General features: G+C 43.9%; 1 protein-coding gene across 1 annotated transcript in view; it reads right to left on the bottom strand.

The window, feature by feature from the left end:
* LOC147458814 (FMN binding protein) overlaps positions 1 to 20561 on the bottom strand; it is a 109739-nt gene that overhangs the window by 65789 nt on the left and 23389 nt on the right. The window contains exons 3-4 of the mRNA XM_086510248.1: positions 7074 to 7160; positions 6244 to 6342 (exon numbers count right to left, since the gene is read on the bottom strand). Coding sequence (XP_086366374.1) covers positions 6244 to 6342; positions 7074 to 7160 — 186 coding nt within the window. The remainder of the gene's footprint in view (positions 1 to 6243; positions 6343 to 7073; positions 7161 to 20561) is intronic.

Below are 20561 nucleotides of genomic sequence, written 5' to 3' on the forward strand. Positions count from 1 at the left end.
TAGTGGTGAAGAAATTTTAACACAACCACCACACCAGAAATAGAAGTCCAGGATTGCCCGTTGAATCAAAGAGGCTGCAAAAGTATTCCATCAACATTCAATTCATGTTGAGAGAGCAGATCAAAAGGAGCTAAAGAGAAAGGCAAGAATGTGGTGGAAGGACAAACCATAGCAATCATGGCATATCTGAGTCCCTTCAAAATAGGTAATAAGAGGGGAAGAAAGGATGAAGATAATGATAAAAGGTGGAAATAAAAAGGAGGGATCCTCTAGCTACTAGGACCACCTGTAAGCACAAACCTCACAAAGCAGCCAGTCATGATTTCTGTCTCAGTTGCTAGAAAATGCATTCAACCTAATTTGATGTCACAAACAGGAGCGCATAACAATATTATATAGACTTAGATAAAATAGATTTCATCACTAAAATAGAAGCCAAACTGAAATAGAGAGATAAAGAGAGGTAGAAAGAAGATCGACACTGTACTGGGGACCAAAAGATGGGCTGGTCCACCCCCCCTTGGAAAGTATGTTTAGTTATTGGGGAGAAGTCTTTACAAGCACATGAACAAAAAGGTGAGGCACAATTCCCACACATTTTGTTATAAAATGGCCTTGGAAGCCAATTTTTCTCAGGAACGTCTGTTTCTCACTCTAAATCCCTGAGAGCCGATGCTCTCAACTTTGGAAGACAATGTCCAGTCTTAGGGCGTGGCAACCTAGAGTCTTCCCCAACAAAGACCTTAGCCTCTACCCTTCTATCTTGGACACCGAGTCCTTCCTCGCAAATTTCTTTTCCTTGATCAAAACTTTGTTTGTGTCCATTGCACTCTCTCACTAAAGGAACGGAAGGCTCTCCCTTCCGTAAGTAAAAAGGAACCTTGAGCACAGTTTGGAGCACTCATCTTGAGCAACGTTCAACATTCACTTCCGTTGCACCTTACATTGGTATCAGAGCTTTGGCAGTGTTCTGTATCACTCAAGGAAAGAACCACGAGAACCACAGAAATTTTTTTTGCTTGTTGCGGTCGCACATAACCCAAGTCCTCTTGGGCGTGTCGATTCCTAATCCTGTTTTTGAAGAGTGACTGGAAACCCAAAAAAGAAGGGCTTGAACAGCCTCCCCTTGTTTCTCTTTTCACCCATTGAGAGCGGACAGTGCACTTAGCGGCCGGCCAATCGACGTGAGGTAGGAAAAAGAAACCTTGGTGTGAGCACAAGGCCGCCATGGGGTGCGGGGTGCGCCCGCGGGAAAGAGAAGTGCTCAGGTAAGAGAAGATCCTTCTCTAACACAGATTGCAAGCGAAAAAAGAACCCAAGAACCAAGACCCTCAAGAACCCAAGACCCAAGACCCACAAGAACCCAGGTTCCTCGTAAACTTAAGAACCCAAGACTTCAGTGGATGGTCATCATCCAAAGCGGAATGGATACTTCGCATGGAGGTGGTGAGCATGGGAGTGGCGAAGAAGAGTTTTCCCCACCAGGAGGTTTTTTCGACCCTCCCCCTTCCCCATCTACGCCAAGGATTGCACTATCTCCTATGGAGGCTTTCGACAAGATAATGATGGACAGGAAGTTAGAAAGCGACGAAATAATGGCAGCCATAGAGCGTAAATACGAAGACAGAATGGCAGCCATAGCACGTGAGCGCGAAGAAAGAAAAGCAAAATTTGATCGCGAGAACAAAGCAAGAATGCAAGAGTTGTTGCGACTCTTTTCTCAAGTGCAGGCACAAATACAAGAGATTCGGGAAAAGGAGACTCTCTCAGTCTCTTCTTCTCCTCAGCATGACACACATGATTTGCATGATTATGCGCATGATGAATTGAATGATAATGATGAGTATGATGATTTGAATGACAATGATAAGCATGATGATTTGAATGACAATGACAAGCATAATGATTTGCATGATCAAGATGTGATTTTTCATAAGCATGATGATTTGTATGATCACAATGTGATTGTTCACAAGGATGATGGGTTAGTTGATGTTTTTTCTAGTGAAGCTAACCTCATTGTAGATTCCATCAATCACGAAGAACAGATCTTGGCTCTCGAGTCGAGGTCTACAAAACCCTCTCAGAAAGAACCTTGTTTGAGTGATATGCAACAAAAACCCACATAGGGGAGGATTGTTGGGATGCGAGGTTTTGTTGCATCTGTTGTATGAACAACCCCTTCCACCTCATGTGTCAAGCCATGTGAAGAACCTCTTACAACCTTTGTGAAAAGCACAACCACTTGTATTTGTGCATAGGCAACCACATCTTGTGCTCATGTGTCAAAAGGCTGTCTATTTGTATAAGCCTATATAGAGGCACATTCTGTTGAATAAACGTAACCTTTATCATTTACAATATACCCTATTGTATTATGCAACAATCTCTCTCTAGCAAGCTCTACACTAACCTCTCCAAAACATGCCATTAGCATGAATGGCACACTAACCTATCCACCTTAACCCTACAACTACTGGTATCAAAGCTCTACACTAACTTCTCCAAAGCATGCCATTAGCATGAATGGCACACTAACCTACCCACCATAACTCTACATCTTAACCCTACAATGGTGTGAGTGATATGCAATAAAAACCCACATAGAGGAGGATTGTTGGGATACGAGGTTTTGTTGCATCTCTTGTGTGAACAACCCCTTCCACCTCGTGTGTCAAGCCATGTGAAGAACCTCTTATAACCTTTGTAAAAAGCACAACCACTTGTACTTATGCATAAGCAGCCACATCTTGTGCTCATGTGTCAAAAGGCTATCTATTTGTATAAGCCTATATAGAGGCACATTCTGTTGAATAAATGTAACCTTTATCATTTGTGATATACCCTATTGTATTGTGCAACGGTCTCTCTCTAGCAAGCTCTACACTAACCTCTCCAAAGCATGACATTAGTATGGCCCCGACTGGCAAATCCCAGCCGAGGGGCCTAAACCCTAAGTGAAGAAGCAGAAGCAGTAGATGTACGGAATTCCGCCACTCTGTTTGAGAAAGTATTGTTTGAAAATTTGTTTGAAAATTTGTTTGAAATGAATGGTATCTGTTTTAAACCTATCTTGGTGCCGATTTGAATTGTCTGACTCTGGTTTTAATACTGGTCTGAATGATTGGTGATTTTTACTCTCGGATAGAGTAGTGAGAAATGATGTTTGAGAATGCTTGTTCATACTCATGGCCCAGACGCGTGGTTACTTGCGAAGGGAGTATTGGATGATTTAAAAGTGTTGTTTTTACTCATGGCCCGGACCTGGATGGTTATTTACGGGGGGAGTATTAAGAAGTCTAAGCAGTCGTTACTCCCAGCACCTCCAAACGACGCGGGCTACGGTCTATGGGGCGTTTGGTTGTAAAAGGCCTCCATATCTCATGGCTCGAACCTTTTTAGGTTATTTGCCGGAGGAGTGATGAGGGAGTCGTTGAACAGCTCATGGCTTGGACCTGGATGGTTATTTGCGGGGGGAGTGTTCATCCGTGACTTTAGGCTTCTATGTCTTGTAGCATGCATATGTGAGCATTTGTGTTGCATTGTGATGTACCAACCACTAAATATTCCTAGCTGGATGAGATTGCCTGGGTACGTAATTTTAGTGCATCAAGACACCCGTAGAAGATCACTGCGGTCTGGGTGTGATGGCTTATTTTACTATGCCAGAATATCAAGAGTTCCGATATAGACGAAAGGAGAAGCCAACTCCTTAACAAAAAAAAAACGGATTGTCCCTCGGAAATTTTTGAGCCAACTTAAGTTGTTTTGCAGATATGCTGTAATTGTGGGCGATTACTTTCTTTCAAGAAGGGAGGATGTCACAAATTTCTGACGTGTCAAGCCACTGAAGAACGGAGCCGACTGGCAGATCCCGGCCGAGGGGCCTAAACCCCAAGTGAAGAAGCAAAAGCAGCAAATGTACAGAATTCCGCCACTCCGTGTCGCGTGTGCTCTCTCTCTCTCTCTTTCAGTTTCAGATGTTGTTGAAGTGCTAAAAGTTTGTTCTTTTCCATTGGCACGTGGTGCCCGTCTTACGACAAGCGCCTTGCTCGGCTGAGCGTCACTACTCTATCAAGGGTGACACCTTTGAAAGCAGAAATTCCTTGGATGATGTATCCCTGCTGATGTCAATGAAGCTGGCATGGTGTCACCAATCGTGCTCATGCTCACGCATATGCCGATGATGAATATTGCTACACCTGGATGGGCTAGGTTGCTATGATCGACATTCCGACAAAATGTATCGAACGTTTCTGAAATTCCAACGGAAGGAATCCCAAACATCCCTGGTCTCAAACTGCATGACTCGTCCTAGTGGCCCTACACCCTCTTGAAACACGCAATGGTCTCTCCCTCAAATGACACATTACACCATATAGCTTCACATGTAATGCTCCTACGCCTCTCACTCCCTCTCACACGCAATCGTATTTTCCTCAAATAACATAGTACACAGTACATCTTCAAATGTAATGCTCCTTAGCCTCTACACCCTCCATCTACCTATCTCTATCCATAGCTGCTTTGATTAGCTACAGATCTGACAAATAGCTGTGCGCAATCCACGTGATAGGTGGGCATCCATATAACTAGGCTGGCTGATGGATCTCGTTGATGAAGCCATATGTGGAAAGCTGAAAAATTTGACTCTAGTAATGTGCCATCCTCATGAAAAAGGAATCTGATCCAAGTCCTCCCTATATCCCCTTTCAAAACGTCTGCTCTAATTACTCAGTTCAGCTCCAAATCATGAAAAAGGGATCTGATCCAAGTCCTCCCTATATCCCATTTCGAAATGTCTGCTCTAATTACTCGGTTCAGTTCCAATCAGCTGAGCCTGATTATTGGGCAATCTCAGCTGTTTTTAAAGGGGGATAATCCGTCAATTTGCATGTTATGTACACTCATCCAAGTGCTCATCTGATAAGGCAAAATACATGGTCAGACGCTTTTTTGACTAAAATTCACTTACCATGTCTTGGAGAAGGTATGTCAATATCTTGAATCCTAAAAACTTCAAGGTTCAGGGTCTCACAGCTGAGTTCTTGGCAGCCTTCTGGAAGAGGTTGTGGGACTCCAGACAGCCGAGGCGAGTCACCTTGTTTCAGTGGCTGGTTGCACACAGAGCTACAGCAGTTGGGAGCTGGTTAGTGCATAGTGGTCTCTCGACCGCATGTGCAGCTTGTGACCATCTTGTGGAGAGTCAGCGTCATTGTCTTTGGGACTGCCCCCCGGCCCAGCAGGTGTGGCTACGAGTTCTTCGGTTGATGCCTGCTCTCTCCACGGCTCGTCAGTACACTCGGGGAGCAGCGGCTTGGTCCACCCTCACGGACACGGCACTTCAGTTTGAGTTATCTTCCACCAACAGGATGATAGTGATGCAGGAGGGGCGACCTACACTCCAGCCTGCTACAGAGCTTACTCCACAGGAGTGGTGCAGTGAGAGAGAGGAGTGTTGGGAGCTCATCAGTGGCCTGACACTCTGGTTCATCTGGCGGGCCCGTTGCTTCCGCATCTTTGAGGCTCGCCCTGTGCCACCAGCAGAGACTGTTCGCGATTTGTGGCTAGAGCTGATCCACACTCTCAGAGGACAGCTCGAGGGACTACAGGGCAGCTCCGACCGCATGCGGGAGCACAGAGAGGCTTTCCTTTGACTCTGGCGTCCTGGGCCTTTCTACACCATGGTCCAGGGTGTACTCCGATGGCACTACCGACCACCTATGTGGCTTTTCCCTCCCCCCATTTCTTGATTTAGCCCCATTGTACATATGCTGGTTTTTTCATTAGGAGAGTCTCCCTCCATGGTTGTTGTAGCCCTCTCTTGAAGAGGTGGTTGTAGCCCCATGGGCAGTTTCAGTAACTAATAGAAGGATCTTTTTCTCGGAAAAAAAAAAACTTCAAGGTTCAAACTAACAAAAAAGGACACACAAAAGAATTGCAATAATTTGTTCGCTAGATGAGTTATGAGCTGAAAATGAACTAGAACAAAGTTAAATTTCAGAGACCCGAAGATCATCTGAGCTAGAATATGGTCATACAGATGATCGAACAAGAGTGTCAAAATCTCACTTTCAAATGCACATGAATTATGACAAAGTCAGAGTCAATTAAAAATTGAGCAGCAAAGCTCTAACGTCCTGTCATTCTCATGGTAACATAAACACTCAACATTTCAAGGTAAAATACTCATTGCAAAAGTAGGATACATATTCAAACTTGTGTCTGAAAAAACTATCAAACCTTTCTATGTGGGGCTAAACTGCTGACCGAAAGAATCAGGCTTCCATCCTCATCTGCTGCATAATCAACATACGAAGTATAGGGGAAGCCTTCAAATTTCTGTTGTCCACATGACAATGAAAACCCGATCATGAGTTCGCTAGTTTCCATGATACTCCTTTAATTCATCAGGTAGTATAAAAACGCATGCCTTCATGAGCTCAAAAAGTCCGAACTGATAGACTATGACTAGGGTCAAAGAAAGAACCATATGCACAGTATATACACTATCCAGAGAGACATAAACACTTGTCAATGAAAGAATTTCTTGCAGAATTGATTACAAGCATATTGGAATTTTTTCTTCAAATGAGTTGACTGAAAAACAAAAGAAATGATCAAAATAAGTAGATAATTTCCTTGGATGAAATTCACCTATTATTAATGAGAAAATTGCATTTATGCCATAATCATCCAGAATGTGGAACAAACGAAAAGTCCTAATGTCCAAGTTTTAAAATCCATAATCTTACAGCAACAAAGAAGGATGGACTAATATGAAACTGCGACAAAATGAATTATTGAATGAAGCATTCTGCGATAGATTAACACGATGCTCAAACTTGAAACGTGTATGATAAGATGAAGAGTTTAAGCACCAATCTAAATATTTTCTCCCAATGCATGTGGACACGAGTGACGATACACACACTTAACAAAAGAGTCATATACACATGAAATGGTTTGTAACTGTTCAAACTTAGCAATAACAGGAAAACCCACCCGCTACATAGAAAGAACATAAGATTTTGTTAAACACAAAACTAAATAGCGTATCTTGCACAACATACCTTCGAAAATGTTGAAAGGAAGGCACTTAGACATTGATCTACAACTATGCGTGCTTCCTCTGATGCTGAAAGCCTCTGTGCTGTTTTCTGTAACAGTCGAGTAGTCATTAATCAGAGAAGTGGGAATTTATGAGGATGACTTTCTGAGACCTTTAAGAATCACAAAACAGATTGCTAAATACAGCATCAGCCGTTTCAAAGCACAAAAATGTGTATAAGAAGCATCATACATTTATCAAAGTCAATGTGATAGCAGCAAAGTAGAACAAACCAAGGATAAAAAATGCCTGCCATAGATTGAAACATATGGGAAGCATACCCATACGCCGACAGGTATGAATATATGTTTGAAGTGTGTTTAGAATGGACTCGTTGAAACATAAGTGACCCTAAATTCTAGCCAGTTTTGAAGATAACATACTATTACCTCAAAAGACCCGTATTAAATACTAGCTTTTGCTTCTCATGATCTCTTCACTCCTTGTATAGCTCTAAACCTAATATATATACCTAGATGAATCCAGGATAAGCCCAGATTCAACTTTTAAAGGAAAGTGCAAGACATAGACTCATGGTAATCATCCCAAGACAAGATAACCATCAGCTCCATCATGTATAGTATTGACTAAATACTACATCCCCACTAGCATTGTCAATGCCCAATAGTGGGCGTAGAACTAGGTACTAATATATGCTCCCACACAACCACACATAGGAGCCTACATCAATACAAAGATCTACGTACTGAGTTCTGTCATGACTCTAGAGATACAAGGAAGACTCAGCCATAATGAAGCCTAGCACTAAAACAACATTAAATAGGGAAAACTAGCACTAAAACAACATTAAATAGGGAAAATTAGCACAAACACAAGGTAGTTGATAGGGCATATGCACCACAGATGATAGAAAGAATTAACAAAATATCAATTGGTCGTAACTCGAATGAAAACTTCACAAGTGTAAAGTCTGAATGTCCGCTATACGACCAAAAAATATACCTAGATGAATCTGGGCTTCATCTAGGATAAGCCCAGATTCACCTTTAAAGGAAAATGCAAGGTACAGACTCATGATAGCCATCCACAAGACTATATAACCATCAACTCCATCATGCATAGTATTGATCAAATACTACGACATCCCCACTAACGTTGCAAGTGCCCAATTGTGAATGTAGAACTAGGTACTAATATATGCACACGAGCATACATCAATACAAAGATCTACGTACTAAGTATCTGTCATAACTCTAGAGATGCAGGGCAGACTCAGCCATGATAAATCCTAGCACTAAAAGAGCATTAAATAGAAACAATTAGCAAAAAACAAGGTAGTTGATAGGGCATATGCACCACAAAAGATAGAAAGAATTAACAAGATAGAAATTCGCCTACTTATTACAACATGAGGAGTCACTTCGAAATTTCAATGCTTTCAACTACAAGCATACATATAAAATAAGAGACGTTGGCAAACATCAAGAAGCTCAAACATCTGGAAGCTTAAACACCTGATTTGATCTATGATGCCCGCTTTTTCGTGTCAACATAGGCAGGGGAAAAATCCTTTGGACCTGGAGGATCCTACATGGCTGCAAGGAGAACCAAAACCATGAGCTACACATGGCTAGAGAGGACCTAACTAGCATGCGAAAACTACCTCTTTGGCTGGACACAACCACAAAACAACCCTCACTCCCTATCACTTGTCCTTAGAAGATATCGCGACCGACTTGACGAATCCAGAGAGATCGCCTAACTCTTAACACGCCCTCTCAACACCTAGAAAGAAAAACGGCCCAGGGAGCTGGACTAAGCAATCTGCAATTGTAAGGTGAGGGTTTCATGGACAAGGATATCTGCAACAAATTCCAAGGTATGTGGCCATTTACCATCCAACCGCTACCCCCAAAAGACTTATGATAAGTAAAATGTTGTCCGTTGGGGAAGAATCCAGCTCTAGCAAGAGTCTCCTCAACTCAACCGTCACACAACCAACATCTACAAAAAGTATTGTTGCTGGCCACTCCAAGAGATAGCATCAAAACTGAGGATAAAGGCATAAACTACAGGTATCCGGATCATTTCCCAACTCACAGATGCTCCATCCTCAAAGGAGTCAGAAATCTGCACCTCCAGTCACATCTCCAAACCTCTATAGGAAGTCCAAAAATGACGACCGAGGCTATTGAAAAATGATTGTTTCGTGACGAAGAACCAAAGAACTGCACCAACCGCCATATGTCATGAATGAACTGCAAATTACATCTGAAATAACTCCATCAAAACTATGAGTGAAAACTGTTGTTGATCCTGCCTTGTCCAGGACACATATCACCCCACTCTCAAAATGAATCGGGAACATACATCAAGCAAAAAAGTACACATTAATAATATTGAGATTGCACCTCATATAGCAAGATCGATGGACCCTACACCCAAGTCCGGACCATGGATAATTGCCACCTCTCCAACAATCTCTAGGCTATGCACCCGAATTCCCTAAGGTAGGTGACTCCGAAAAAAATATACATGTGGAACCTGGAACCAAATCTAGGAGAATCGAAAAGACCGTCTCCCCATTGTAAAGAATGCTCGAGCTAACTATAACTAGTTCCTAGTCCAAGAAGGACCACTAGGCACTTGAATAAAACTCCATGCAAGTCTAGGGATAGAGGAAGTAGGTGTGCCCTTAATGGTAGGATCAATCTGGAAGACAAAACATAGGAACTATTGCTTGGATGCACTGGGGAGAGCAGCCGTCACACCACAAATCCAAAAGACCAAGCAACCACTATATGGTCAAGAAAACATCTGCCATGATACTAATTGCATTGTGGGCTAAAGCACACCATCCAAAAGCCGCAAGAAGGGGGCAAGGAAGCCAAGGACTAGAAGACAGCATGTATGGTACTCCTAAATGGAATGCTACTAGTCAACTGAAGATAATATCATGGAAGCCCCCATCTGAAAGAGAAGTATCCTCAAGAGTATGCTCTACGGTAATAATTGACTCAACCCAAGATCAAAATCTGTAGGAACAATCCAATACAATATGCCTAATTCCATTAAAACAGGAAGAACACATGTACTCCCACTATTATAACTCGCTTCCTTAAAATCTTCGGTCAAAACTTTGTCCTTTCCACTTGGGTTGAAGAGAATATACCCACTCAACTATGCAATCAATATCCAGTTCACAACATAAAATCAATACTCAAGGTGACAATAGAGGAACCACCTAGAAGATTTGCAATATGCCCACAGAAATCCAAATGTTTAACAGGCTTGGCGAGAAATCAATAGCACCACATGTGAGAAACTGCAACAATAGGAGTTGAAAAAAAAGAGAGAAGAGGAGAGTCGACACGAAGTGGCAGAGTTCCCCTTCCAGATACATTGGCCCCACCATTTGGCACTCCTTCTGGTATTTATTTCTTTATTGCTTCACAACAGATACAATAGTTGGGGGACTCATCCTAAAAGCATACACATGAAAAACTAATGCTCCAAAAGCTGCAGGAGCCAAAAGTCAGCATAAGATCCTAGCTTTCGCGTTTTGCGGGCAAATCCGTACGATTCTGCCATGTCAGCAATTTGTGCAAATTCTTTTTTTTTTGCTTTTTTTTTACAGTTTAGGCCCCTCGGCCGAAGACTTCAAAGCTGTTGAGGGTTAGAGTTTTTAATCCCTAGCCCCCCTAGGAACTCTACAACGTCACTAACTTGTGACGTACCCCCCTCTTGAAAGAAGAGTGATCGCTCTCAATTACGTCAGCAAAACAGACACGACAAAAAACTAGCTCGGTAAACACTGACTCTATGTACCCATGCACCAGACTACTGACAACCAGCACTTGCACAAAGACGACACTCACCGAACATTCACATCAACATCTCTATTTAGCAATCACATCTGAGTCGCATCCACACCGTGCTTATCTTTTCACAAAAGTCTTGATCTACTAAATCTCATTACTATCACATTCACATCACCTGTCATGTGAAATAGATAAAATGTTGCAATCCTTTCATCTTTTCGACACGTACTCAAACAATACACACATGAGAGCACATGTAACAAGCTCATTTTTGGAATTCCCATTTCAATGTACATCTTTTCATAAAGCCGTTCAGCATAATATGCTTACTAGCACATTCTGCACGCTGTGGAGATGCCAGACAACATGAGTGAGGGAGGTTCCTTAGACAAGATTCGCCAGTGGCGACCCATCACCATTCTCAACTTAGCCTACAAAATCTTAATAGAGGCTCTAAGTTTGAGAATTCAACCACTACTTGAGAGCATTATACATGAGACACAAACGGGCTTTGTGAAGGAGCGCAACATCCTTGACGTTTTTACCTTTTGGGAGGCGACTGCCCTGGCACGCCTCCGAGGACAGGATCTTGTGGTACTCCTCGACTTTGAGAAGGCGTATGACAATATTGACTGGGTTTCCTTGAGGGCAATATGCGCCGGATGAGGATGCAAGGATTAGGGGAGTGTCATCTCTCTACAGACGTGCATACAGTCTGGTGTTGTTGGCAAGGGGAAGAGGAGAACGCTTCATGCTCACACAATCGGTTCAACAGGGCTGCCCTCTTCCTATTCCTCTTCTATACAAAGGAGATGAACACATGTTTGACCTCGCACGAGGTTGGCTTGCATGGTCTACAACTACCTATTTGGGGCGAGGAGCTTTTGGACACTGAGTTTGCTGATGACTCAAGCATGTTTCTCTAGGATCGGGAGGTCTCTTCAGGTGTTTTGTAGTGCGTCTGGAGCACTGATCGACTGGCGGGAGACAATGGCTTTTTGAGTTGTCGTGCTTCCACGCCTGATTGGTCGCAAAGGAGAGGGTTTTAGGTGGATCGCCCTAGGGACACCAGTATGCTACTTAGGTTGTCAGGTTGGTTTGGATCTATCACCAGAGCAGCAAATTGTTCCTCTCCTCCTTTCCATCAGGAGGAAATTGCTCCATTGGAGCTCAGCACGGCTTTCTCTTGCTGGTAGGGTTGTGGTGGCCAACCAGGTGTTGTTGGCTACAATGTGGTACATCATGTCTTGCTGGATTTTCCACAGCTCTTGTATTAGCCATCTATGTCAAAGGTGCAACGGAAAAGGGTGAATCAGGCGATGATTTCGTCAGCAACTACGAGCAAACCTCCTCTCGAGAGGGCGTAGCCAATGGATCTTGGATCTATCGCAACAAATCTCCTCGTAGACAACATCCAATCAAGTACCGCCCACCAAAAGGGCACGGGTAGCAATCTGCAAGTGCATGTGTGCACGTAGAGGCTCAAAGCAGAGGAGAAATGGACGCTAGAGAGGGAGAGAGAGATCACTGGCAAAAACGTTGGGGACGAGAGAGAGAGAGAGAGAGAGAGAGAGAGAGAGAGAGAGAGAGAGAGAGAGAGAGATGATGCCCAGCAAAAAACACTAGAGAGAGAGAGAGAGGCCGCACACACAAACGCTAGAGAGAGGATGTGCCAAACGCTGGAAGCTCTACTCACTAATACAACATGCCAAAAGTACAAGGGGGAGGCCTGCGTATATAGGGAAATAGGCAAATTGCCTGACCCAGCATAAAAACCCCATGATCTTGAAAATGGTCAATAAATGCTAATAAATATATAAGCTCACTAAAAGTGACCCGGGACACATATTTAGTAGCAGAACTGCAAAACACTCGATACCCTGACCCCAGGAAACCCTAGAAGCAAGGTTCCCGCCTCGTGTCAACCTACCGGGTGGGCAACACAGTGCCGAGTGCATCGCCGTCTACCTCAGATACGGCCGAGCATAGCCACAAAACTGCCCTCACTCCCTAATCTGCTCCTAGGAGATACTAGAGCCACCACCGGACACAAATCTGAACTCTAACGCCCCCTCTCAACTCCTCAAGGGAAACAAGTCCAAGGGAGCTCGCATGAGAGGATAATGTCGCCTGTGGAAGAGGTTTGGTGAAGATATCAGCAAGGTTATTTGACATCAGCATATACTCTAGTCGAATAGAACCATCCTTGGTCTTCTAAGTTCTCACAAACAAAATGGTATTGTATCTCTATATGCTTGATCCGGGCATGAAACACCGGGTTCCTCACAATGGCTATACAACTCTGGTTTTCTGAGTCGTCTGCTTGGGAAATCCAATCTCCAAAAGTAGCCTTCGTAACCACATTGACTCACATGTAGCACTGCAAACAACCCTGTATACTGCCTCTGTGGAGGATAAGGCAACTATCCGCTGTTTCTTGTTGCTCCATGAAACTGCTCCTGAGCCAAAAGAAAAGGTGTAACCTGTAGTCGATCGTCGTCCATTTGAATCTCCACCACAATCTTAATCACTCAATCTTCGTAGAATGTTCTTGAAGTCTGTACCTCCAGCGGCGTCCAGCCACATAGTGAATGCCTAATGACTTGATTGCCTTTATATACCACAAGTCCGAAGATCCTACTCCAAATGTGACTTGGCAGGTCTCTGCATAAAAGAACTGAGTCCCACCAAGAAACTCACATCAAAACGGGTGTTGAGAACCCAATACCAGTTTTTGATACTTTGTAGCATCTGCTCAGTCATACCAAATGCTTCCAACAACTCTTGGATACAGCGCTCCTAAGAGAAAAAGATGCCCCCCTCTATCTGCCATATCTCCAAAGCACGAAAGTAATAAAGCAAGCCAAGATCTCTCATCTCAAACTCCTTGGCCAGGGTCTCCATAGTATTGCAGATGTGCTCAATATGGCTACCTATAATCCAAAGATCGTTCACATAGAGGATAACAAGTCGCCAATCCTCCCTCACTTGTCAAGTGCAGCGGAATTGAAATGGTGAAGATCTAGACTTTACACTTCCACAAATCCTTACTTCTTTCCTTGCGTTAATGATTGCTTTTAACTTGAATGATGGTTCCTTTTACTTCCCTGAAAAGAGGGAATGAGAGAGAGAGGTAGAGATGTGTAGAGAGTGGAAATGTCCAAAAGACAGGGATGGTGATGATACATATACTCGCAACCAATGGACTAGCTCCTGGATCAATGATTCCCTTGTTGGTTACCCTGTCGGCCTTTGCTGCCCCAGCTCAGATGGTGTGAACCAAACTGCAAACCAGATGGATAGTCGCGAATGGCTAGATATGCAAACGCCGATGCCCACGAAGGTTACTGGCCAACCTATGCTGCCCTTACGCAGGAAGATTGGCGAGAGCAATGCCGAATGGGAAATGAAGATGGATATGTCCTTTGGAATGCCCACAAACCATGGCAAGTCCTATATATGATGTCTCATGAAACCGTCAAATAACTCCTCAAAGATAGAGGTTCCTCTTAAGGCTTCGACTAGATTGCCATATGATGGAAGCTCTTGATGAACTCTCATCTTTACAATGGATGTGGCTGCGAATGTAGGCTCACAATGCCTCTGAACTCCCGCGATGGTTGCCTCCAATTGAAACCCTTTAGCTCCGGATTGATGGCTATCGATTGCTAAGAAGATGCAGATGGTGTAGACCCAATGTGCTGCAAACGATGCGTACAGATCAATGACAATGCAATGCCTCTTCTGGAATGATGGAATCCTCCAAACAGATGAAAGAAATGTTTGTGCAAACAATGCCAAGACTCCAAAGCTAATAAGCTGATCTAGATTGTGACTACGTTGTCGTCATAGGCCCCTAACAAATCCTGATACTCGCAATCAACATCTTCATGTTTCCAGTGCATGTCTTCAATGATGCGATCTGTCATGTCAAAGAATTTATGACTGCAAATATCCACGCTAGGATTTCTTTATGCCGAGGTGGTACCCTCTTGCAAGGGCATCACAACTGTAGCCCCCGGTATACAGTGTTTTCATTTCCTACGCTCAAGGCGCACAATCCTACGCGCAATGGCAAGTCCTACAGTTCCCTCAATGAGAGAAGCGTCCTTGGGCGAAACGCTACAACACACACTCAAACACTACAGAGAAAAGAAAATTCAAAGATTAGTGGATTAGTGCAAAATCACAAATCTCTAATACCAATATTAGATGCAGTGGAATTGAAATGGTGAAGATCTAGATTTTACACTTTCACAAATCCTTGGTTGCTTTGAAATTCAATGACGGTTCATTTTACTTTCCCTAATGAGAGGGAATGAAAGAGAAATTACCAATATTAGATGCAGCGGAATTGAAATGGTGAAGATCTAGATTTTACACTTTCACAAATCCTTGGTTGCTTTGAAATTCAATGACGGTTCATTTTACTTTCCCTAATGAGAGGGAATGAAAGAGAAATGAAATGAAATGAAATGTAATATTAACGTCTTCAAAAGGCCAAAATGACCTATGAGAGCAAAAGGTTACATGTGGTGAATCTAATACCAGGTCTTGATACAGAAAGTACAAAGAACTGAAAAGAAAATAGTGGGTAGGGGTGGGGTGATAGCTGATACAAAGGGAATAGGAAATACAAAGGGTGAGCTGATACAATGGAGCTCTCTGACAGTCGAGGCATCATATACATATACATCAATATCTGGGATGGCTTTTATGTCGCGCCTATATGGTATGGATCCTCTGTCGCAATCTGCGTCAATATCGAGAGGGCCCCCTCATCCGTGGGCGACGGACCGCCCCAACTCTATCGCCCAATCAAGCAGTATGCCTCTGGTGCCTCTGGTGTTGTTATGTTGTGGGGGTTGCTCGAACTCCTCTGTCTGTGACTCAAAGAAACCTTTAATCTTCCGTTGTCGCTGGATCTCTCTCCTTGTGCCCCTCTTCAAGAGGGCCTCTCTGTGTTTGCGAATCTCCAGTAAGTATAATCCGAGGCATCTCTGATCTTGGTATCTCATGACTCTAGAAAGTTGCCCAAAATCCTCTTTGAATATACAGTGAAAGCGGCCTCGTATCTCATAGTATATTGGGCAGTGACATATGTAATGTAGCTCTGTCTCTGGCTCTATTTGGCACACCTGACAAATCTTGGACTCAACAGGCACTCCTCTAAATCTGCCTATCTCGATCCCTAGCTAATGTGAGGATGTGCGTATCTGACCAATAGCACATTGTATCCCGTGGGATAGATGAGTATCCATGTATCCTGGTCTGATCACAAAACCATCCTCCATGAGTTGGAGAAGATGCTCTCTATAGAAAGTCATCTTCATACTTAGCTCATGTGTAGGTTGTATCCATGTCCTCTTCGTATCCAACTAAATCAAGTCCTGTCCGATGAGCCTGGTAATCTCTGCCCTAGTGAGGGAGATAGAGGGTGCATCCAGAGAGTATCGAAATGGGGGTAGCCGGTCCATACTAAAGCCATGTAACTGAAACCAAGATGCCATCTCTGCATACCAACATGATCTATCTCCCTGCAATGCCAGCTGTTGCGAAGACTAGTGCTAATCGAGCATATCTGTCGAGAGAGAGAGAGAGAGAGAGAGAGAGAGAGAGATGTATAGAGATAGAGAGAGATAAGAGGAGAATGACACCCAATGGGATCCCAACCAACCCTCTCAAGGGCCCCCCACACCGTTGCCGATGTGGTATTTGCTTTTGATTGCGTAAATGGACTGTACACACATGCAATACCTCAAGTGCAGACTCTACCGAGTCGAAGGGGGAATGTCGCCTCCGTAACTCTTCAAGATGAAGCACCTCCGGGGCTGTTTTGATGCAACTTTGGATCCGTCTCGATGTGGGATTGCTGATGGCCACCAAGGGGTAGATATGGGGCTGGTTAGCACTAAAAATGTGAGAGGAATGAGGAATGAAGGGCTGCAAACGCAAATCTCGATGATGCCAACGATAAGCAGCAAGGGAGCACTCAATACAGCGAGGGAATGGCCGAGGAGAGACTCAATGGGCTGCCAAAGTACCGGACGCAACAAAGAGGCTAGCGTTAGCAGATCTTGCACGTCTCCGGCAAGGGAGTGGCTGAAAACTGAAAACACTACAGCTTATCTGTTGATTTTAGCCAGCGCTAGCTGATCCGTCCAAAAACGCTAATTGATCTACTGCAGAAAACGCTAGGGCTGATCTGGGTAAAACGTTGGTGACCTGGGGCGCTACTGCAATTTGCTGAAAACGCTAGGAGCTCCCCTCCCTTTATAGCCCAAATAATTGGTTATAAACCACTTAAGGTCTAGGTAGGGCAAAACCTCAGTCAAATTCTTAAAAATAAATCCATAAAATGATTTATTAACAAGTTTGAACAGGGCTAAGTTTCTAGGTGAAACTCTTGCACATCCGCCAATCCAGGAATCCGATTGACATGAGGAATGGCTTGTTGGATTCCTCCAACCTAAAACTACATGCACGTCCACCGTAGTGTAATAACATCTGTCAAAAGTGCATGTACAAACCATTTATGCAAGAGGGTTCCAAAACTCGAAAACCTAATCTAGTGGACTCGTCCGAACATGCAGGTCTTGCGAGCAGGCTCACAAAATTGTCGGTACTAATCCTCCTAGGATTCTAGACACTAGTATCTAAGCATAGGTGGAAAAATGGCTCTCGAAGTCAATGAAGCATGTCCACATGGCACACAAAACCATGTGCAGACGACATCACTGTAAATATACAAATTTGGGCCTGCAGAAGAACATCAAAAGGATTGTCACGAGAAGAAAGAGTCTTATTTTCTTGTACTATGCTCGAGGGGCTTGCTTCAAGCCCTTAGCAACCTACAAACCATGTCTCTGATATATAGATCCTTGAACCCTGGAGGTTGCTCCACATACACCTCCTCCTCTAAGTCGCCGTTGAGAAAAGAAGAAAATACATCCATCTAGAAAACGGGCCACCCGAAAAAGGCAGCAAGGGCAAAAACTATCCAAATGGTCGCGATCCTCACAATTGGTACAAAGGTCTCGTCATAGTCCACACCATGTCTCTAAGAGAAGCCCTTGGCAACAAGTCGTGCCTTATGCTTGTCCAAAGAACCATCAGATTTGTACTTGGTCTTGTAGACCCATTTGACACCAATCACCTTCCGCTTGGCAGGCCACGAAACCAACTCCCATTCCTCTTGATGGAATCAACTTCATTCTGCATGGCCAACTTCCACTTTGGTTGTGAAAGCGCCTCCTCAATTGTCAAAGGATCTCCGTCCTTGATCATTGTTGTAGTTCACCTGTAGTAAAGTCCCATCTACCTCAGCATTCCTCTTGATGAAATCAAGTTCATTCTGCATGGCCAACTTCCACTTTGGTTGTGAGAGCGCCTCCTCAACTGTCAAAGGATCCCCGTCCTTGATCATTGTTGACATCAAAGCATAGTTAACACGTAGTAAAGTCCCATCTACCTCAGCAAACCAAGCTGCTGAGAGCGTCGTTCCGTATCGGCATCACGCCAATCTAGTGGAAAATCTGAAGTCACTGCATCTCGCAAGGTCTCCAACAACCACTTTGATAACTTGTCTGACTTCCTCCCCATGGGAGGAGCTACCGATACATTTGGCTCTGCCTCTGCACTATGGCGAGAACCACTGTCATCTGCATCATCTACAATGGGTGCATTGTCCTCCGTAGCCCGAGAGCCAGGAAGAGGAGAAGAGGGTTCATCAACCTCAAGAGGCAAATCATAATCTGGATCTCCAAGTATCGGTAAATCTAGGGTCCTTGTGGAAGATTTGGGAGCGGAAGTTCCCTATGAAGGAAGAAACTCGTCGAAGACACATCATGGCTCAGTACAATCTTTCTTGTCAGGATCATTAAGTCAATATCCTTCAAAAAGAGTATTGTAGCCAACAAAAAAACATTCTCTTGGACTTGGAGTTATAAACTTCCCCCTCTGCTCCTTTGGTACATGGATGTGTGCAACGCTCCCAAATATCCAAAAATGAGAGACATTGTGCTTTCTACCAGGAGTTCAGAGATCAATTTATGGTATGAACTGTCGTCGCAATTGCCTCCGCCCATAAAGGCTTCAGTAGGTCTCGATGCTCAAGCATAGTCCAAGCCATATCAACCACTGTCCTATTCTTCCGCTCCTCAACTCCATTCTCTGAGGGCGACCCGGTATTCGCAAGCTCTCGTTTGATGTCCTCACAAAACTGAATGAAAGCTTTGGAGGTACACCCCGAGAGAAGGGGTGTCCAAACACCGAAAACTCTCCGCACTGATACAACATGCCAAAAGTACAAAGGGGGGGGGGGAGGATGAATACAATAAATATGTTAACTTACTAAAAGTGACTTGGGACACATTTAGTAGCAAAACTGCATAATACTCGAGACTTTGACCACGGGAAACTCTAGGAACAGGGGTCCCACCTCATGCGAGCCTATCGGTTGGGGAACATCGTGGAGTGCATCGCCAAGAAAAGATTATCTACCTCAGATACGCCACGCACAGCCATAAAACAGCGTCCACTCCCTAATCTGCTCCTAGGAGATACTGGAGCCACCACCGGACACAAATCTGAACTCTAGCAAGCTCAAGAGGTTGATTAGGAACTTTTTGTGGACGAGGCGAGACACACAGTCGGCTTGGAACAAAGTCTCCAGGTAGGTCATCGCTTTACCTTGTTCTCAAGGAGGGTTGGGGATCATAGACCAAGCACGACAATGTAACAAACTTGGACACCCCAAGGCAAGATTGTACCGCGACACAGTAGAGATTCACTTCAAAACAGTTCACACTTCACAATGAAGTCGACACGGCCCGGCGTAGTTCCGTGCCTAGAGATATTGGCCCCAAAGACTGGCGCCCCCTTCGGTATTTCTTTTTGTATTAATCTGTGTTCAAAGTACAAGAGAGTGGGTAGGTGCTTACTCTCAGACTCTGCGTCCATATGCTCTGAGAAGTGAGGCCTTGCCCACTTATTTAAACGTACAAGGGATGCCCAAAAGCAGAGCCCCAAAAGCACTTAAACTCAAAAGCTTATAACCTCAAAAGCAATTATCCCAAAAGCTTTCAAAAATTAAAGCATCCAATCCCAAAAGTTGCCGTAAATCAGCCAACGCAATTTCCGGATTTCTGTACATTGCCACGTCAGCATGTCATCGCATTTTTCGGCGCTTTTCTCGCTGACCAACTGCCACGTCAGCCTTTTCGGCGCATTTCAGTGGTTCTGTGTGTGTCTGGGGTTAGCCACGTCACCAGTTTGTGACATACCCCCCTCTTGAAAGAATTGTAATCGCCCTCGATTACGCCTGTAAAACAGACAAAGGCCATAAACTATCTTAGTAGACACTGAGTGTTAGTACCGACGCACTAGGCACAACACATCTAGCACATGTACTAATCGACAGTCACATCACAAGACACCACAGGACATCACATGACAAATCATATTCAAATTCATTCCAAATCTCAGACCATGATTAATCAGCAACGTATTTAGCAATCGCATCTAGATCCAGCCAGGACCTCACAGATGCCCGATTAACTAATCCATATTGCAATCATGTCTATAGAGATTTATGAGACCGAAATGCTGCAGTCATTTCGTCTTTCAGTTCCTGCACTCAAACAAGTCAAGTACAAATCAATCAGTAT

The sequence above is a fragment of the Adiantum capillus-veneris genome, chromosome 4, assembly GCF_014529385.1.
Source record: "Adiantum capillus-veneris isolate H3 chromosome 4, ASM1452938v2, whole genome shotgun sequence".
Classification (NCBI taxonomy): Eukaryota; Viridiplantae; Streptophyta; class Polypodiopsida; order Polypodiales; family Pteridaceae; genus Adiantum; species Adiantum capillus-veneris.